Source organism: Nanorana parkeri, unplaced genomic scaffold (genome assembly GCF_000935625.1).
Source record: "Nanorana parkeri isolate BGI_ZX_2015 unplaced genomic scaffold, ASM93562v1 scaffold409, whole genome shotgun sequence".
Lineage (NCBI taxonomy): Eukaryota > Metazoa > Chordata > Amphibia > Anura > Dicroglossidae > Nanorana > Nanorana parkeri.
The window spans coordinates 1,060,871-1,083,415 of NW_017306677.1; the positions used below are offsets into that span (position 1 = coordinate 1,060,871).

At 45.1% G+C, this 22,545-nt stretch overlaps 1 protein-coding gene across 1 annotated transcript in view; it reads right to left on the reverse strand.

The window, feature by feature from the left end:
• The window catches only part of CHD9 (chromodomain helicase DNA binding protein 9), a 167,748-nt gene that overhangs the window by 110,246 nt on the left and 34,957 nt on the right, over positions 1–22,545 (reverse strand). The window contains exon 2 of the mRNA XM_018559651.1: positions 20,130–21,636. Within this exon, the coding sequence (XP_018415153.1) occupies positions 20,130–21,519 (1,390 nt within the window). The 5' untranslated portion in view covers positions 21,520–21,636. The remainder of the gene's footprint in view (positions 1–20,129; positions 21,637–22,545) is intronic.

The window sequence follows — 22,545 nt, forward strand, 5'->3', positions numbered from 1 at the left end:
TGGGATCCTATTACATGGCTCTTCAGCAGTCGGTTGGAAAGGGGAGGGAGACGAGGAGAAGGGCTGACACGGAAGTACTGCAACTTCCAGGCCTGCCTTCCTCTAGACGCTGGAATTTCTATCTGTTGACCATGTTGTCATAAGCGACAGGTACAGTCTAGAAATGTTACAGCAAAACAAAAACTAAAACAAAGCATTGCATAATACGGTACACAAAGTTGTTTTATATACAGTAACCTTGTAGAAACACTCAGGCTTCTGGAAAACAAAGAGGTGCTTTAAAGAAGAACCAAACTTGGAAAAAATTGCGAGCAGGCAGACATTTTATTGCAGAAGAGGCATTCTGTATGTCTCCTGCAATAAAACAAAAACTTACCTGCCTGTTCTTCACCACATGTGCAGCACCGGGTACTTTCTTGGCATACCTCTGTGCCAGGATGAAGGATCTCCTGTGCACATGTGTGGGAGCTCATTCATCCTCCCCTAGCCAATGAAGACGGCCGGTGTTCTATCGATAGTCCAAACTTATCGAGTTGTGGGACTGCATGACTTCCGGTTTCCTTAGCTACGAGGTTTGGGCAAGAAATTTGTTGTGCAGGAGCGCCATCCGCGGCATTGCCCTATACACATACACCAAAGCAATAAAATGAAGTCGGATCACAGTAATCAAGCACGTTATTTATCTCCGGTGCCCCACTCAATATGGCCGCCGCTTGAGTGGGGGCAAGTCAGATTAATAAGGTGCTTGATTACTGTGATCAGAGTTCATTTTATTACTTTATTGCTGTGGTGCATGTGTATAGAGCAGTGGTTCTCAAGCTTTCTAGGGCCGGGACCCCTTGGTAACATCTGCCAAGTTGTGGTGACCCCCAACGCAGCGCTGGACTGCAGAATTAGTAAGGCGTTGGACTTGGAACTAAAAATAGAAGCACACTCACAAGAATACAAGTCCTCCACAGCCTCTGCTTGCCTGCTCTGTCTCTATGCAGCCTTCTCAGCCCCAGAACTGCTTAGACGCCCGCCTCCTGCAGAGCTCACATTGTATGGGAGGACAGCTACGGCTGTGAATAGAAAAGCCCTGCTGTACACACTCCCCGGCCACTAGATGTCGCTGCAGCAGCCAGGGAGTGTGTATAGCGGCACTTTTATATTCACAGCCTCTGCTGTCCTCCTGCTGACTGACACTGCTGCGCTAGGACGAGGCTGAGGAGCCTCTCACCTGGTGCAGCAGAAGTGTATGCTGCGACCCCCTCAACAGTGAGTTGTGACCCACTTTTGGGTCACGACCCACAGGTTGAGAACCGTTGGTATAGAGCAATGCCGCGGATGGCGCTCGTGCAGAAGAAGTTTTGTGTGCAAATCTCGTAGTTCTAAGGAAACCGGAAGTCATGCGGTCCCAGAACTCGATAAGTTCGAACTTTCGATCGATCACCGGCACCCAGAAAAGGCCGGGGAGAAGACATTGGCACCGGTGCGGGCACATAGAAAATAATTGTTTTCCATGTGCTACAATGTTGATCTCTGCAGATTAACGCAGGTCACCATATATTGTGAGAGCAAATGATCCAAAACTGATATCAGACGTATCACTAGAAGTAGGCACGCACATGTAGGTCTCTGATCTCTTCATTTACTTAAGGGCATGTTGACACCTAAGCATATCATTAATCGAACAATACCATTTAATTAATGCATGCTATTGCACAACGCATGTAGTGTGCATAACCACGTGCTGGGTGCATTGGGTTGCCTTCATTTGAAAGGCACCCCAACACACCTCCTGGCCGCCACGTGCTGCACTACTTGTTTTCACCATGCTACAACATGCAGTATTGTTGTACCGTGGGTTGTGCTGCTCAACAGCTGAAAGGTGCGTTGTGGTGGCATGTAAATAAATGGCAATGCACGCTAGGTGCGTTAATCATATGTTATCGTGCAATTACCCCAAAGTTTAGGTGTGAACGGGCCCCTAGACTTTCCATTTATTTTAAATCATAGGACAGACCTTTGTTTTGGTAATAATAGCTACAAGAACAAAGCCGATAACTCCTAAACGAACAACCAGCTGTTCCTTATGCCGACCAAACACAAATAAATTAACATATTCAATAGTTTCAAACTGTCACAGAAAAGATTTGCCAGTTTACTCTGATCAAACTTACAATACATTCATCAAAACGACCATTTCATCAAACGATTACATCTTTCCCTTTCCATGCATGGACAGCAACACACCTATAGGAAGAGAGGCGAACCAACACCAGCAACCATTTATATAAATGAAATATGATGTGTATATAAAGATTAGCTTCTGATCCCTAAAGTGGACCATGCACATTACACTGGGATTACACCGGCTTGGCTAGATACAAATTGATTGGCCTGTTGAAGTAACATAGTTTTAGTAACTGTATTTGTACAGATTATAACATGCATGGTTGGTTTAAAAAAAAAAAAAACCCTGCAATATAAAGTGTGTTATACTGCCCCTTCCTTCTCCCCTCCATTCCAGGGCTGCAGCCTCCATCATAATCTTCAGCATTTGACACTTACAAGAGTGTCAGATGCCTGTGTCTTCAGTGCGCTGCGGCTCCATCCTCTGACCCGTCAGTGCCGACTCCTGTAATGACAGAGACTGGAGAAAGGAAACGCAGCTTGCAGCAGTGGACACAATGGAGGTATAGAATGTTGGAGTCTGATAGAAGCTGCAGCACTGGAAAAAAGAGAAGCCAGCAGTCTCTGGCAACCGGAGATGAGTAGAATACCTCTTCTATTCTGGGATTTGTGGATTTTTTTATGGAACGGACAGGATGACTTTAAATAGTCACCAGACCATTCATTTCAACAAAAATCTGCCCTATAAGACTAAATGTGCACTTCAAGTGATATCAAACCCATTTTTTTTATCTATTTCTCCTAATAGGGTGAAGACTTAGAATATCAAGAGGCAGCATATGAGTAACATTTCTTCTTTCCTGCTGCTGTAAGCTGGTCCAATTACAGGGTGGGTCCTTTCCCTTGCAGGGTCCTATAGAGCCAGCCTTGCTTGCACACTTCCAGCCAGGACAACAGCTGATACTATACGCATCATCACGTTACACAGGGAGCGCCCTTCTCAGGGCGAGTTCTAGGGCTGCAACTAACAATTATTTTCAAAATCGGTTAGCCGATTATTAAGTTCGATTAATCGGATAAAAAAAATGGCTGCTGTATAATGTATTCTTGCTGGGATTTGTTGAATTCCTCTTTAGCTGATGGTACATATACAGCGCAATGTACCATCAGCTATAGAGAATACGACAGTTCTCACTTTTCAAGCAATACATTAAAAAAAAAAAAAAAACATTCGGTGTGTGTGTACTCCTACTTTTAGATGTGAGATCGTGAACCTGTCAGGTGCCGTTCCCCCTCGATCGTTGGCAGGGCAGCGGCACGTCAGGGAGCTCAGAGCGGGGAGGAGAAGAGGCAGGTCGTCTGGTGTGCGGCGTGCGACTCGGATCGTGTGTGGAGCCGCGAGCAGGGTAAACGAATCGATAGCCGACTAATCGATGATGGAAAATGTTGACAACGTTTTCCATCGTCAATTTTAATCGACTACATCGATTAGTTGTTGCAGCTCTAGCCAATTCACACCACAAGCGCTGCGTTCCAGAGCATTCGGGGGAGGGAGGGGGCGTGGCGGTGCATTGAAGTCAATGGCACCTCAGCAAAAATAGTGCTTGCAGTATTTTTGCAGATCGCACTGGACCGAAACGCAGGCACTATGTGTCTGCTTCCCAGGTGCAGGCGATTGCACTGCGAGGGGGTAAGTGTGGCTGTAGTGCCATTGACTTCAAATGCACCGCCACGCCCCCTCCCACCCCTGAACGCAGGGAGCCGTCCGGCTTGCATTCCAGAGGCCGAACGCTCTGGAACCCAGACTTTGTTGTGTGAACCAGCCCTTAAATATGAAGTTCAGGGACGCCATCTTAAGGGAGCTGTTGTCAGTGCCAGAGACTATTGAAAAATTAGAGTGTTGGGCACATATATGAGTAAAATAATGTGCCGGAAGATGTTTTGCTGGTTAATGGTAATGTAATTAATAAAAAGTGGATTTAAATGTATTTTATGCATGTTTTTCAGCTGTAAAAGTCTTCCTTGTGTAGACATCCAAAAGCTCTGAGACTGCTGCTGGGTGCCGCCATCTTGGATGTGAGGTCAGCAACACCAGCCTACTCAGAGCCGTCACTCAAGTGATATATAGTTTCCCCTGCAAACTACATAAAAGGTTAGATAAATAACCAATAATCAGATGATTGATCAGATTGATAGAAATGTAGAGGTGGAGGAGCTGGGTCAGCATAGAGAGTAATTAAATACTCCAAAAAGATGAGAAGTCAATGACTTGCAAGGAGGAAGGGGACCGTGCTTAGGAGAATTACTCTTCCTGCAGTAGTCAAACTTTCTTGGACGTCCAAAGGCACATTGCAAGTAAATACAAATGTGGGAAGTAAAAATGCTGCAAGTAAGCATTTCAAATATTATAGAATGATTTTTCTTTCCAGGATTTTTTCAGGTGGTGACAGGGTCTCTTTAACAAATCCGCCACAGCTTGGAAGGTAACCCAGGGGTGAATGAATTAAGTGGCGTTCCAGAACATATGGATAGCCTGCTGGTATTCTCAGTATTGATGGCAGTCATTAAATATTTCAATTACACCACAACCTGCTGGTGAAATATAGAACCGTTATAAATTACAATAGATCAACAAGGCGTGTTCAAATCTGTGCTGGTTCCTGTAGGAAATCACTAGCACAGGAAAAAACACCCTTTTTTAAACAGATCATTTAAATCAGATACAGTGCCAAAAAAAGCAATGGTGTGCATATGTATTTGAATATAAAACTACAATATGACATGTGGTTTTGCATAATATACATCAATTGCTATTTCCAACTTCCCCTTTTCTTAAACTGCCTCTTAACAAACTATGCGATACCTTATGCCGTCCCATAACAATACTTGTGCATGGATTGTGGAAAGCAAATTTACAGTCAAAAGGTTTTTAATGGATTCTGCTCCTTGATGTTTAAAAGTTTTAGCTTCCTGCAGAATCAGCTGGTCCCCCGAGCACTGGTCCTAATGTCCTGTTTTAGGGTGGCTCCTTCCCCTTGCAGGTGTTCTATCAAACTTTGTGACTAGGTTGGAATGTGTGACTGGTCACACATTTTAACGTAATCCCGCCCAGTTTTTTGGCGGTGGAATGTGTGACTGCCAATAGGTGAAGAACTCCAACACTGTCAGCTGTTCTCCTGCAGATACGATCTGCGATGTCGATGTGCCCTAGAACAGCTGAGAAAGACTGGGCAGGATTACGGTAAAATGTGACCATGTGGGCGGTCACACATTCCACTGCTGTTAAACTGGGCGCGACTACGTTAAAATGTGTGACCACGTCACCGGTCACACATTCTAATGTAGTCACAAACTTTGATAGAACCCAGGATCCTATGGAGCCACCCTAGAGTGCGCTAGTAAGCTGTATTTATACACAAAACACACAGGCACAGCAAGGCAATCCACTCCCCAGCTCCCTGTTCTTCTCCCTCCTCCTCTCTTCTCCAACACTAATAGATTGACAACTGCTGGAGACTGTTCTGTCCCTTGTGATCTTGTACTGGACAGCAAGTTCAGGGAAGCCGAGCTAAGGATGTATTCACACATAGTGTTTGTGTTTCCCCCACGGTTTGCCGTGTGGCAGAACGGGCGGGACACAAACACTAATATTTTTAAATCCCCACAGATGCCGCTCGTTTGCGGCTATTGCAGAATCCGCCGGATTATCGCGCTTTGACTATTTCGGGGGCTGCACGGTTTAGGAATAGGTCTGCATGATGCACATTAAAGGAGAACTATGAGATGAGTGATTTCCATTTACCTCATAGTTCTAGCCGACCTGTGACAAGGAGACTGTCACAGGTCGGCTCAGTAGATCGGGAGGTGAGCGAACACATACCAGGTTCGCTCACCTCTCGATCCTGTCACGGCTCTCTGCCGTGACAGGGGGAGGGGCTGGATTCCCCTCTCCCCGCTCCGATCTGCCAGCGCTGACTGGCGGAACGGACGGGGGAGGGGGCGGGTACAGCTGGCTCTGCCTCTAGATAGGCAGAGCCAGCTGTCACTCACGCAGCTGGGCGGATCCCGTCATCTACGTCGGGATCCGCTCCGGCGTGTCAGTATACCGCTGAAGCTCGCGGTATACTGAGCTTAGGGTAACGGGAGGACGCTAGTTTGTGTCCTCCCGTTACCCTAAGGAGAACTATGGGGAAAAACACTGACCCCCATAGTTCTCCTTTAAAGTGCATTGTATTGCCTGTGTAGAACAGGTCCGGACAGCCGCTCAGGTGTGAATGGAGCCTAAGGGAGTTGGAGCCAGCTGTTCGGAAACATGATAGTGCATGGGCAAAAATTAAAATCAATGCTCTGCAGGACAAAGTATACTTTTATTGATCTGGATTAATTATTGAAAAAAATGTTTGAGGGCTTAAAGTGACATTAAAGTCAAAAGACCGATCCACCGCTGACTCCTCTTCTCTCATGTCCCGCGGAGTCTGTGCGGGTGCATTCTGCTCCATATACTTACCTTGCGTTTCTCCTCGTCTCCTGGCCGAACATCTGAGCTGCGCATGCGCTCGCCCGAGAAATTTTCAGATGTTCGGACGGGAGCGTGCGGCATGCAGACACCATAGGATCGGAAGTACCTGCAAGGAGAGAGGGGTCAGTGCTGGATCGGACACACGCCCCGGCGCTGGAGAGAAGGCTGAAAAGGACAGGAAAGAAGAGGAAGATTGGATCGAGAGAGATCATTTAGGCTGGGTTCACACCTAGGCGTATCGAATATGCACGTTTGTCGCTCGTTTTTACCACGTTTCCGAGGGCTATCTGGCTTTATCCAAATGGATACACCCCAAAGAAGCTCCTGTACTTCTTTGGGCGTAGGGTGTTTTGCAGCGCGTTCCTACGCGCTGTAAAACACCCAGGTGGGAACCATGCCCATAGGCAATCATTGGTTTACACATGTTGAGCGTTTTACAGAGCGTAGGAACGCGCTGTAAAACGCCCAGGAGTGAACTAGGCCTTAAGGGAAGTGCTTTCATTAACATTGGGGGGAGGGAAAACATTTTTTGACTTTAATGTCACTTTAATAGTACTTTAATCAGGCCGTATGTGTTAATGCAGACATACAAGTGTAAAGAGAACCTAGAAACCTCTGCATTTGGCTGGTCAGATTTAAGGGGTCTCACTGTTGCTGGGAAATGTGAGCGCCCATTTGTATATCCAGTCAGATTTAAAAAAAAAAAAAAATTCTAAGAATGGGATATACTCAATTTTCACTTTAGGGCCAAAATCTAGCATCCAGATGGCACTTTTTAAAAGCCGGTAAAGTGCATCCACTGACGAAGAAACGGCTTTACAAAGTTACGTGTGAGCTGACATTTTGTAACCATCCACCTTGCCAGGCCTGGACATTGCGGACAGTTCCAGCTGTCAATTGGGGAGCCTTTCAATCCGTCTATGGCACTACATTATAACTACCTCTAGTATATATTTTACCAAGCGTATCACAGCACAGAAATTAGACATTGGCTCCTCTCATCAGCTACTGAGGATGCTGCTAGTTCTTAACTGCAGATGAAGTATTATTCTGTGGTGCGCCATCATCCTCGAGAGCTAAATCATTCACTTATTACAGCGTCACTAATGGGACCTTGCCAATATCTCCTTGATCAATTGCAACATTATTTCTTATAAACATCACATCAGGGATTATGTAGCTGAGAAAATTAATTCTCAGGCATAAATTATGAGACCAGACTGAACAAGCAAAATGTATTTTTACGCATGCTGGGGGTAAACGTTATACTGCTCAGAGCCAAAGAGAATAAATAGCAATGATATTGTTATGAAGGCATTTGCATAATTGTACGGTGATTATAGCAAACACAGTACTTCCCAGGAAAAATACTACTTGTACCATATACCCAATGAGGATGCATTTAGTGTCCACATTTTTTTTGTTCACCAGCATGTGAATGCAACATTTCTAGGCAAATCATGTGCCTTTAAAGCACAACTCCGTGCAAATGTATTCTTATCCCTCACCGCACTGCAAGGCTGAAGTGCTCCTTTTTGACACTTCCCTTTTGTCACCCCAATCCTCAGAGCCAGCTTGCTCTTAGACCGGTCCCTGGAGATGGTCTCCCCCTCAGCTGCAGCAGTCTAAGGATCCTCGAGTCATCAGTTCTGGCACCTAGACAAAAACAAGCACTTAACCCTTGCAGGGCGGTTATAGCACCAATGCAAGGGTTAAAAAACAATTTGCCCCAAGTTCTGCTTAAAATCATTTAAGCTGAACTACAATATCATTCTAACATTGCCACATAGATGCATTTAGTCATTTCTAATTTATTCTATTTGACATCCGGGAGGTCCCAAACCTGCTGCACTATCCATTCAAGGCCTTTTGAGGCTCATTCACATAGCCACTCATCAAAAAGGAGCAAATTCTTCAGCCCAGGAGTCTCAGACATTTGCGTAGTGCCACGACCAGTAGTCTGTACAAATCAGTTACATCTGTACAGGCACGGATGGACAGCCCTGCATGCAGATAGTCCGTGTCCAGGGCCGCTCATACGTTCCCTGTACAGATGTACGTGCTGCTGACTGTTGCTGTATTTTAGCATTTGTGACTGCTAAGCGCTGGAATATGTTCCTTTTTTTGCTTTGTTTGACCCTCTGCGGCCGTATGAGCCCTTAACCCCTTGTGTCATCCTTTTTAAAAGTGATAGTGCCGTTAGTCACCCACACTCCATAGAGCGTGCAAGATGGTGGTGCTGCTCATAGTGATGACACAGATAGCACCGTGTAAAACTTCAATGAAGATCAGATCATCATCAGCACACATGCACTGAATCATTGATCCTCACATAGTGACCCGTCACTTTGTCGCCCTGAGGAAGGGACCCCTGCATGGCCCCGAAACGTTGGCCCATCATGACAAATGGTGATGATGATTCAATAAACTGAAATAGGATTATTAATTAATTGCATGTTTGCTTGAGGTGATTATCTGAACTTCATTGCCTTTTAAAAGTATCTTAATGGTTGGCAGGGACAAGTTCCCAATCATGTGATCGCTGTGACAGCCGATCACAGCGATCACATGATCAGGAGCCCATTTCGGAATCTTAATTGTAAACAGTGAATGGGAGCGGTTGGTGACAGTACAGCCACTATGCAGGGAGAGCACTTCCAGCACAAAACAGTGGATGCGTATATGCAGCAGCCGAACATTGAACCCCCACCCTGCAGGTCACCTCATCTAGATCAGTGGTTCTCAACCTGTGTAACCTCAGGACCCACATTTGTCCTTGGTCATTAAGTCGTGACCCATGTTGCACTGAAATGGAATGCACGGCATTGCGGTACTGCACGTTCCAATGCGGGCAATAGAACTGTGGGTGGGAGGTGCAATTCAAATGAATGGCAATGCAATGCACTTCTCATACCAAAACGTTACGTGTGGTAGGTGCGATTGCGAAGTACAGTGCGTTAATCGCACGTGTCTGTGCGATTAACGCACTGTACTAGTGAGTGTGAATGGGCCCTCAAAAACACACAACCACAGACAAAATCTCACACACACACACACATTAACACTCCAAAAAAAAATTTGTTCTTTTTTTAAGATCCACCCAGTCTCCCTACCTTATGAGAACTGGAGTGGATCCTTAACTTGGGTCTGGTGTGGGCTGCTGTACTATGATGAAGCTTCATCCAAATGTGCAGTGCTTTACAGCTCCCTTGCACACCCTGTAGAGGTGCAGAGAGCCAGCATGTTACACCACACCGGTCCAGGCATCTCTACAGGACATGCGAGGGAGCTGTAAGCAATGCACACATGGATAGAGCCCACCCTACCTCAAGCTGACACTCGGCACCAGGCAGCATATTTTTAATGGCTGCTTGGCACAAGAACTGAGAGTGCTGGGCTAGGAAGAGGCTGAGGACCCACTCACCTAGAAAAGTGGAAGGCACACGGGGACCACTGAACACAGGGTCACGACCCACCAGTTGAGAACCAAGGATCTAGATGTACATATAGGTGATTGGCAAGAGGTCAAGTTCCAACCTAGCACATTTGATCAAGTAAAGCTCCAAAACGTTCTTGAAGTGCCTGTGCTCTCCCACCTGATCGGATTCATAGGATTTACAAAAGCACCATGGGTTTCCTTAAAAGAGAGAAGAGCAGAAGCGGTTTACCTTGTGTGCTCTCGAATTGAAACTTCTCTCTCTACAAAGCAGCCATGGAGGGAGAGTAATGGGTCAAGGCTCAGACTCATTCACCTGTGTGTGTACTCTCAGCTTGAGCTATTGAGCTCTTTATACATACTCTTCCACCAAAGCAGGCAAGGATTGCCTGGAAAAACATGTGAAAGGGTGCCTAGAGTTCCACCTGATGGCTGTATATATAAATACAAAATATCCATACGGAATATTTCATATTCACGTGAAATTTATTTTTAGTCTCATTGCTTAGGTCAAACTATAAAAAAGAGAAAGAAGATCTATGCAAAAGCACTACACATTCAATGCATACAAAAAGTGGTGCTTTCAAAAAATACATGGATTTGCTTTTGAAAGGGGCTTCTAATGTACTGATTGAGTGTTTGCTATATTATATTATTATTATTATTATAGGATTTATATAGCCCCAACAGTTTGCGCAACTATAGGTCCCCAATGCATTCAGTTTGCACTCAATAGAGGAAAAAAAAAAAAAAGTACAAACTGCGAGGAATAGGACGTGTGTCGACAAAAATGCAACGCTATACAAGGCATAAGCAGTGATAAATGCTAAGGGAACACAGGTTATGATCCCATTCCATAATCAAACACTGCATTCCAGATGCTTTAAGAATGCTCCACAAATACATGCGAGTAGCTGAAGACAAAATGCCTGGAGGACAATCCCCAAGGGTTTCTATAGGTGTTACTGTGTACTGCTGCAAGAACACTACAGATATCTAAAAAATTAGATGTTAAGATACATCACTACTAATATATACACTGAGTGGCCAGATCATTATCACCACCTGATGTTTGTAGGCAAATTAGCTATAATTTTGCGCTGAAGTTGCTAGAAATTGGGATGTGTGGAATAACCTGCTCCTCACCGCACGGTGTGGTTTCTCGCAATGGTTCCTAACTGGTATTCCACAAACCCGACAGGTTCAATACTTGCACCAGAAAAGCAACAGCAAAGCAGGATGAGGCCCGGCTGTCAACCATATACTCTGCAATCACGTGAATGCTATCAAGACAGAGGGAAGCCTGAGCTTAAGGTCCCATTCACATGGGGCGTTCTGGGATTCCTGTGGAAAGAACATACAGATTCCTACGGTAGGAATCCCAGGTGACCACGTTCAGATGCTGTCTCCCTGTCATTTACTTCAATGAGTGCAGCTGCCGCATCTCTGGGCGGGTACATTACATGTGGTCTGGATAGGTAACTATTACTGGACGCATCTCTCCTGCATCCAGCGACAGTCGTCTATCCCAGGCTGCAGCTCTGCACGGCTATACAATTATATACCCGAATCCAATCGTCTACAGGCGTACAGGGCCATATGCATATCCCTGAAGGTGCACAGTCTGCATTCAGGATGTTCATACTGGCCAGTACAACTGTAGGTGCTTTTGACATTTGCAAGTCACTTGTAATCCTGAGGAAGATCTTGTGGCAGTACTTCATCAAGAGAGGCTGATCTACTAAAGCAGTTGAGAATCTTCACTCAAATGGTATGTGTGTATCTATATCTCTATCTCACTTGTATACTTAGTCATGTGCAGAAACAATAAACCAGAATTTTGCTTGATTTGAATCTCTATTCCTTTTAGTATGACTCATATTCAGGAAACCTAGCAGCAGGAGGCTGACATGTACCTCGCACACACACACACACACACACACACACACACACACAGCGTGCGAGCAGTATGCATTCTTAGGCATGGATATACAGTCTGTTGAGTGAAGAAAGCATATAGGAAATGGGTGAACATTATGCTATCTGAAGTCTGTTTACAAGTGTGATCGCTATGGACCATTTTGTGTTATCATGCTTTTCAATGATCTTTATCAAGAACTTATTTTATTTACACCCAAGATCAAAAGGAGCACTTACCCCTTGTAGTGCAGTGATAGCCCCCCACTGCAAGGGGTAAGTTTTGTTCTGCCCAGAGTCCTCCTTCTTTAAAGATGAAGAATTCTAAAGCTGGCCATACACTGTGGGGCCAATTTATAAATCTTCCACCCGGCCATATACTGGAATGAATGACCTTCACACGGCATTCCCAGCACTAGATGGAGTTGAGGAGCATAAAAAATTCCTATGCTTTGCGGCTCCATTTAGTTGCAGGAATGCCATCCTAACAGCATTAACCCAGTATATAGCTGGGCAGAGTATATATAAATGGGTTCCTATGTGTTTATTCTCATTCAGCGCCGCTCCAATCTCCACTGATGGGCTACTGTATTCTGACAGCAGAGGGTGTGCGATTGTCAGAATACCTGAACAGTGATTGCAATCACACTATTTGGCTGAGAATTTGTGGGCTGGCTCCTTCAACCAAAGAAAACAAAAACCAAAAAAACTTTTGCTGAGCCGAGGGGTGCCGGCAGGGCCGCATTATGCCAGATTTTCAGCTCCAGTCAAAATGAGGAAAAAAATACCCTACAAGCCTGCAACATTCACCTTCAATTCAGAGATTTTCCCTTCTGTATGTTTTTTTCTGCCACTAGATGTCTTCGGTGATGAACAGCATCATTCACAAAGTGTATTTCTCCTTCAGCAGCCACATTTGAGAAAACCCCACTACAGGCAGTCCCCGGGTTACGAACAAGATAGGGACTGTAGGTTTGTTCTTAAGTTGAATTTGTAGGTAAGTTGGAACAGGTAAATTTTTTAATTGTAACTCCAGCCCAAAAATTGTTATTTTAGTTTTGGATAGCATAGGGAAGGGTTTGCCCCCTGTAAAGTTTGTTTTGCTGTGTGCGCCCCAGTTCAGAAGATTTCTGTCCCTGTGACAATTGGATTTTGAAAATGTTGGGTTGTCGTGGACACAAGGATTGGTGATAAAATTGAAAGCTAAACTAGATGGTCAGACTTCGGGGCAGACTGAGCTTCCTCTCATTAACACACAATGCTTCTAAGACTTTAACCCTTTCTCAGGACAGGCATTGTTCAAATCTAGCTTACAGCCGATTCGGAAATCTCCCAGCACAGTAGTCAGGGTTAGAGTAAACAACTTCCCACAGCCCCCTCCTAAACATTAAACAGGGAGCAAGCCAAGCAAGATTATATAAAAATCACTTAAAAAATTGTAAGTAGCAATATTTAAAGAACCCCAGGCAAAACTTTTCCTAACCCTTGCAGTGGGGCTACCTTGCCAGTGCTGGTTTCATCTAGGTGCTAAAATAAAAAGTAAAAGTCAGCAGTGCCAGCCCCCCCCCCCCTCCCCCCCAGAGGTCTAAGGTCCTGTGAGTCATCATGTCCAATATAATGGAACATAACATCGCTGAAGCAGGGGGGGCAAGCTGGAAGGAGCACTAACAACCAGCCGGCTCCAAAGGTTTGGGTGAGTATAACCTTTTTATTTTAGCACTTAGATGAAGATGAACACTTAACCCTTGCAGTGCGGGGTTAGCTCCATTGTAAGGGTTAAGAAAAGTCTTGCTGGAGTTTTTTTTTTTTTTATGTTATGCCATGTGAATTAGAACATGTAACAAATGTAAAGTAGGTGTTAATTTGGCTGCATAAGTGGAAATATACTTTAAGGCCCCATTCACATGTAGCGACATACCTTTGCAGCGGCCGGGATAGCGCGACTTTCGGGGCGACGTTCCAGCGACGATAGCGCGACCTTCTCCGTCGGGCTCCATAGAAAAAAAGCAAAATCGCGCAAAATCCACCGAAAAAAGGGTCCTGTAGAAGCGACTTGCGACCGCGACATGGAGCTAAGACAGCTCCATTGACTATCATTAGCCGGCGACTTCTCGCGATATCGCGCGACAAAAATGCGCAATAAGTCGCTACATGTGAACGGGGCCTAAGGCAGGCCTCAAAATTTCCACTCGCCCCCTCGCAATTGGCAAGTGAAAATTGCGTGGGGGCGAGTGGAATGTCATCGAGGAGGTGTGCCGGCGGTGGGACCAGAGACGGGACACTACCGCCACTACGATTGCTCGCTTCTGTTCTGTCTTCTCCTTCCCCCGCTGCAGAGAGAACAGAACTGTAATGTATAATGACTGATGTAGGCATTGACAGCTCAGGGCAGCCAGTGCTGTCAGACACCGTGACACTGCCCGAGAAAGGAAGGGTGACGTCACAGAGAAAGGCGGTCCGCAATAGATAGAATGCGCCAGGACAGTGTTGCTGAGCTAGGTACGTCACGCGTTGTTGTGACCTCACTTCCTGGAGACAGGACGCGTCGCCATAGAGAGTGCACAGACGGGTATCCTGGAGAAATGGAGGCGGACGGGCTGCTGCTATGGATGGAGATGATGTCCGGCTCAGGTGTGGGACTGAGCCCGGAACAGAGTGCTGCCCTACGGACATTCCTCCTGCTCATCTGCCGGAACGCAAACCTGTTCTGAGGGAAGATCCTTGGAGTCCGAGGGGACTATATCTGCCGGGGCACTGAGGAGGAGGACGCGAGAAACTGCAGGGGAGGAAGACTTTCTACAGGTGAGGGGCCCCTATAGATTTATATCCCCCCATATACACACACCACACTGTACATTAGTGGGGGGAGAGAGGATCTTCTACAGGTGAGGGGCCCCTTTAGATTATACAGTATATACCCCCCCCCATATATACACACACCACACTGTGCATCATTACTGGTGGGGAGAATCGGGACCAGAGATGGGACACTACCGCTGCGACGATTGCTCGCTTCTGTTCTCCCTTCTCCTCCTCTGTAGCTGCAGCTACAGAGCGGCCGAGAAGGAGAAGAGAGAACAGAAGCCAAAGATTGCTGCGGCGGTAGTGTCCCATCCCTTGTCCCGCCGGCTCGATGACATTCAGTTCCGCTGTCTTCTGCAGCTTCCTCCACCCAGTTCAGCTGCCACAGGCTGGGAGGAAGACTGCAGAGACAGTGAGACACCCGGCCAGAACGTTATGCAGCAGGGGGAAAAGAGGATACATGGAGGATCTCTGTACCGCAGTACCTCTGTACTGTGCGTCACACCGCTGACCTGGCGGAGTTCAGGCCGGGGCAGGGTAGGGGTTAGGTGGGGCAACTGGTGGCGAGTAACTTTTAAGGCCTGGCTAGTAGCTCAGGACATGAAAGTTTGAGCCCTGCTTTAAGGTACAGGTTCACTTTAAAAAGGAACCCGTCAAGACAGATAATATGGACAAAAACAACAATAGTGACTTATCACAGCTCTGTGATAAATCCTCTCAACCACATACATATAATAGGAAATACAAATTACACACTATATCATAGAATGTGACGGTGGTCTTACAATTATGCAGGAAACTCCATAATATCCGGCATTCAAGCAACCAGCATACAAAAAAAGAGAAAGAAGGAGACTTGTCCTCTTTTTTGCCTGTGGCATGATGCACATTAAAGAAATTTGTTGGCAACTAAACATTTTTTTTAGTTGTTAATGAAATGATTTACATCAGAGTGTAAAATATGGGGAGCAAAAGCCAGCCTGCTACTGGCGGTTTCAAATTGATCTGTCAGGTCTGCCCCTCTGCTCAGTGGGTGGGGTTTCAATAGCCAGCCTGCTATTGGCTACTTTAATCTTGAAATAACAGGCTGGCTATTGCACCCACCCACTGAGCATAGGAGCCGACCTAAGAGAGAAGCTAGTAACTCTCAAGCAACCAGAAACTACAGTGATCCGGGACAAACCAGTCCCTGTGGGTGCCAAATAAATGGGAGTTTACTGTACTTGACCTACAGAGTTACAGTATTATGTAATTAGTTACTGGCATCCCAAAATATATATATTTTTTTATATATATATTTACTTTTTAAAAACTTTAAAGGTCAAGAAATAAAGATATTTAGTAACTCTGGATGGAAAGTTCTGTCATAAAAGCCGATCAGATGTCATTTTTTTCTACAGTAGGTTTGGTGATGAAAGCATTCCCCTGACTGGTTACTATGGCAACTATTAGTAATCAGTATGGCTACTTGTGACATTTGGGGACAATTGGTTTTGCAGCTCATGGTGCATTAAAGTGATCACACAACAATATCATTTGATGCAACGGAAGACACCAAAAACAGGAAAGAAGTACAGTGAAATGTGTGAAACTTTCACTTATCTGGGTCACCGACATCCGCTTAACATTGCAGATGCAATGTACACTGATCAAGCATTGAGGCCCCGTTCCCACTGCGCGATATGCAAATCGCGCGTTTGTCGCGCATATTGCGCGACATCGCGCGATTTGCCGCGCGATATCGCGTTCAAGCTTGCATTGAGCAAGCTTGAATCGCGGCTAAATCCGCTCAAAAAAGGGTCCTGCTGTAGCGACACACGACCCGCTACAGCAGGACCCTTTGCCCCATTGGATTGCATTGGAGCGCGATATCGCGCGGTAATTTGCCGCGATATCGCGGGAATTACCGCGCGATAAATCGCTCAATGTGAACGGGGTCTTATTTGTCAACCAATGGAAGGGCAGCAGAGACGTAGGTCCTATCATATTCTCAGAGCAAGACCTTAAAGTAGAACTCCGGGAAGGTTTTTTTATTATTACTAACCCTTGCAGTGAGGCTACCCACTCACTCGATCCTCCAAACCGGCTTGCTCTTAGACCGGTCCCTGGAGCCCCTCTCCCCCCTCTGCTGCAGTGGTCTAAGGTCCCATAAATCATCACAATCTATAGACAGTATATAGACGTGAGAACAATGAGGAACATTCCAATGTTGACTAGAGAACCAGGCAGCTGACTTGGTGATTCAGATGAGTAAAACTTTTTTTTTTTTACAACTAGACAAAAATGGCAGCCCCACTACGCGGGTTAAGAACACCTTTGCCTGGAGCTCTTCTTTAAAGCAAAGTAAATATAAATTCTCTGCAAAAAAAGGGAATACAGTAACTTATAGCACTGAACAATCGCACCATTAATGAGGAATCACCCACTGAACTCCAGGGGGATGCAGACACTTCCAGCAGTCTTCATTTCCTGGTCTCCACAGTACTCAGCGCTTCTTTCCACTGACCTCCGTGTCACTATAGGACACAGTAATGATTTGGAGGTCAGCAGGAGAACCACTAATCACTACAGCGGAGCAGCACTTTCCCAGTGGACTTCAGGGGACGATTCGTCATCAGCAGAGTGGCATTCAGCGGCTCAGGCAGAGATGAAGACAAGTATATATTATCTCCTTTTGCAGGGACACCTTTTTGGGGGAATTTTTATTCTCAACAGCATCACTTTCATTCTAACATGCACGGTGGGTAGAGGCATTTTCAGTGTAAGCCAGCAAATACAACAACAAAAACACACACAAAGTGCAAAGTGTTACAGTTTGTTTCCTTTAACCCCTTCATGACTGAGCTAGTTTTCAGTTTCTGTTCATAAATGACTGACACTTTTTACATTTTTGCTGTGTGATTCTTCCCCGGCAGTAATATACTTTCTTACTAAATGTACCCACACATATTATATATTGTTTTTTAGAGGACAGATGGGGCTTTATAATTATATCAAACGTGTACCTAACGCCTCACTTAGTTCGAATATTTTAAAAATGAGGGGAAAAAAAACTTAAGAAAAAACTTTTTTTCACAAGTTTTGATTATTCATTTTTTTTATAATTATAGTCTAAAAAATATATTTAGATAAAAAAATTTCCTATTTTTACACTTTATTTTTATTTTTTACACTTTGTAAAAGAAAAAAAAAAAAGTATATAAAAAAAGAAATAACTTTTTTGTCAGTTTATAATCAAGCAGTCACTATGACTGCTTGATAAATTAACTTTTTTTAAAATTTTTGGTTATTATTAGGCTGCTCTAAACTTAGGAACAGCTAATAATAACCTCAGAGACCGATCCTGACAGCATATCAGAATCAGATCTCACTAAGGCCCCAGTCACACTGAGCGATAAATCCCGCGATTTCCGCGGCGATATCGTGAGAAGTCGCAGGCCAATGTTATTCAATGGGGCTGTTCTAATGTACAGCTCCATGTCGCTCGTCGGTTCAGCGGGACTCTTTTTTTCCCGCAGATGTCGCGTGATTTTTCTATTTTTGAATGCAGCCCGGCGGTGAAGGTCGCGGGAACGTCGCCCCGAACAGTCGCGCTATCCCACCGCGCGGAAATCCGCTCGAGGTGAGTGTTGCTCAGTGTGAATGGGGCCTTAAGGTCTTTGATCTGCCCAGAGGATCAGAAGTGACACATTTCAGGCACAGAAATACATTGCATCTCTGTGCCTGAAATGTATCAAACATTGGGCTAGCCAGCTGTCAAAACGAATAGCAGAGAGGTGACTCACTCTGCTACCTCTCTGCTATCTTCAGCTGTCAAATACGGGATCGCTATTTAGCGCTCCTGTATTTGTATGTAACGGCTTCATTCCTTCATTAAAAAAAGAAAGAAAGAAGCTTTTACAAAAGCTTAACTATTTCATTGATGAATGCCTCAACACTGAGGCATTCATTAATGAATGGTAACCGTTGAGAATCAGTGGTTACCGGCATTGCAGAGCCTTAAAAGGAGAACTATCCACTCACCTCATAGTTCTAAGCCGACCTGTGACAATGAGACTGTCACAGGTCGGCTCAGTAGATCGGGAGGTGAGGGAACACATACCGGGTTCCCTCACCTCTCAATCCTGTCACGGCACTCTGCTGTGACAGGGGGAGGGGCTGGATTCCCCTCTCCCCGCTCCGATCTGCCAGCGCTGACTGGCAAAACGGACGGGGGAGAGGGCGGGTACAGCTGGCTCTGCCTCTAGGTAGGCAGAGCCAGCTGTCACTCAGGCAGCTGGGCGGATCCCGTCATCTACGTTGGGATCCGCTCCAGGTGCAGCGTCTCAGTATACCGCGAGCTGTAGCTCGCGGTATACTGAGCTTAGGGTAACGGGAGGACGCTAGTTTGTGTCCTCCCGTTACCCTAAGGAGAACTATGGGGAAAAACACTGACCCCATAGTTCTCCTTTAAATAACTCGTCACGTAGTGAATGTGGCCAGTCATATAGGCACTTTGTGGCGGGACGTACAGTATATGTCTCCCGTTAGGAAGGGGTTAAAAACTAGCCACAGCCCAAGTTGAAAAGTCTGTCCAGTGCCAGAATGTTGCTCTGTGGAGAAGCAGTGGTCTCCCTACAGAAGTCCAACAGGTCACCTGCCTAGTCAGACCCATAGCTCTGCAGTCAGCAAAGCAAATTATTTCTGCTGATTGGAAAGCTCTAGCTCTGACTGAGCAGGGGACGTGTCAGATCTCTACACTTTGTTTGCCTGAAGAAGGGACCTACACGATTCCGAAACGTTGCTATATGATGTGACAATTCTTTTATCAATAAAGAACATTGACTGAAATTCTTATTGGAGTGCAAGTTACTTTTCTACCACGTGATACTGATCTGCAGAGGCATCTGCTGTCATCTCAGCACCCACCCATTATCTTGGGTAATACCCGCTCAGGAGTGCGATGGGATCTACTTGGATCTCTACAGAGAGACCACTGTTTCCACACAGAGAGCAAGGGTTCTTCTCTACAGCTTGCTGGCCAGGGACAGGCTTTTATATTCAGGCTGTGGCAGCTTCCTAAAGAAAACAAACCAATACTTTGCACACTTTTTCTGATGCTCCTAGAATGTATTAAGCCAATTTTAACTGAATGTTCAATTGGGCTTTAAGTGGGAGAAAAATGAATATCTGTGATACAGTAATACTATAAATTGAACTTGTCAGGACAGAAATATGGGAGCAGCTACTGTCTCAAACAGTGCACCTTTCAAAATAATTCAGCAATGTCAGCTCTCATAAGAACATGCAATTCCAGACAGCAAGAAGAAAAAAATATTACCTTTCCCCGGGAAGTCACACGTCGCCGGTCAATCAGATTGAGATGATTGGATGCTGTGGAGTTCCAAGGATTATGCTGGGCTAGTCGCTGTGAGTTGAGAAGATCATTGGGGACACTCATGGGGTGCTGTTCACTATGAGCCATGTTGTCAGGATGTTCTAGCATAGCCTGGTGTGAATTTGAGCTCTCTTGGGCATAAGCTGCGTCATCAAAGTGTGGCAGTAAATCTTCCTGTAGCAAATCCACTGGATCAAGTCCTGTGAATGGTTCTGTTTGTGCATTTACTTGCTGCAACAGGTTGTCTTCCAAAGGTGAAAAGCCATTACTCTCCATATGATCATTAAAGTGACTCAACCGTACAGAAGAACCATCTTGGGATGGAAAGCTGATGGTCATTGGAGACATCTTTGTTCCATTGTAGTTACCCTGAGAATGTGAAGAATGCACCATATGGAAATCGTTCGAATGCAATTGTTCACTAGGGTTGAGGACATGTTGACTAGGTTCCTGCTTGGTTCCTAATTCTGGAAATCCTGGGCTTTCAGTAAAATCAGACAAAGAATGAGTGCCGTGATTAAGGTGGTTGTTAGAGAAAGAATAATGAGCTGAAAACGGTGGTGTAGCATTCACGGAACATGGCGCTGTAGAGTGACTATCAAATGTACTCTCATGTTGTGTCCCAATTGGGTTGCTACAAAAGTGCAATGATGCCGCTGATTGAGAAAACTGTTCTAAAGGTAAAGAATCTTGTATGTTTGTATGATTTACCATTGGTGTTTGCTGGGCATTTGAAGTCCTATGTGGCAAAGAAACATTAATATCTATGAAGTTTTTTTGTTGAGTCATGGTCTCCTGGCAGGCATTAATACTGTGCCTATTGTGCTGTGGCTGCGGTGCTGAGACCCGCTGCTGTTCACTGGCCTGAAACAAGGCAAAATCATGGTGTGTTACATATCCTTTGCTTTGCTGCATAGTCTGAGAGTGTCCGTGTTGGTGGAATGGGGAGCCATTTTGACTTGGAATACTTGTGGCAGTTTGGTGGCCCCACATAGGGCTTCCATCATCAGAAAAGATACCATTCCCTTGACTTGGTGGATGTATTGGAGAGCAGCTGAACTGCGATCGTGGAGACAGGACACTCTCAACCGGGCTACTGTAAGACTGGCTTACCGGATGTAACTTCATAGACTCAAACTGGCTGAGTGTATCAAACTCACTGATTTTTTGGTGTGTTTGAGAATCCTGCACATGATTTAAAGAATCAACATGGAGCGGCTCAAACTCTGCTCCAAGGTTTAATTCGTCAACCAAGGATACTGCATCATGCTGAGAAAATGCGTCATCAGATAGGCCCAATGTTTCATCAAACAGGTGCGTGTCATCGAAAAAATCCATCATCGGATCAGTCATATTGATAGACTTAGATTCTGTAAGCACTTTAATGAAAATACTTCACGTCACGACCCAAGCCATGGTGGTGTGGTTCCTCCAAATAGGATATTAAACATGGTTACATATTGAAATCTCCTGAAAAAAATGGAAAATAAATTATCAGTATGTACATGGCTGTGAATTCCTATCTAGGAAACGGGGGGGAAAAAAAAAAACAACAACATTTACACTTGGTAAGGTCTCTCATCTACAAAAAAATCTCTACATTAAAGATAAACTCCAGGCACACAAATGTTCATTTAAATATATGCCTTAATAACCACAAAGGGATATAAATCCACTGTGTGCAGTAAACGCCTTTGCAAAATCTGCCGATACCTTGTACATGAAGCACTGATATCATCACTGTGCTGCACATGGCGCCCAGCAGGTACACCAACTACAGGCTGCCTGCAGAAGAGTACAGGAGTACAAGACCAGTCACCCTGCACAAGGAGAGAGAGTAGCAGTGACCTGTCTTTATCACAGAGAGCTCCCGAACAAATTCCAGGCGTTGTTTCAAGCTTGAGGAAATACACAAAGCACACCAAGATTCAAATAACATAGTACACTGGTCTTGTATTTAGACAACGTAAAGATAATTTATTAAAACTGGAGTAGACAGAATCCAGAGCATATTACCTAGGGATGCACCGATACCAGTATCGGTGCAGATACCAAGTATTTGGGTGAGTACTTGTACTCCCCCAAATGCTCAGATAATTTCCTTCAAAACCAAAACTTCCAGTCAGAGGGAGATCTCCCACTGACCGGAAGTGCCGAGGAAGCACGGAGCTGGCTTCCTTTCCAATCAGTGGCAGTTTATGACCCACCTCCTAGCTTCCCGATTGGCTAAGAAACCAGCTTCACTTGTTGCTAGGCAGTTTGGCAATCAGGAAGCTGGGCGGCGGGTCATGATCCACCACACGGCTTCCCGATAATCAGGGTACACAGTATCGGGGAGTACCAAAAAAATTATATATATTATATATATATATATATATA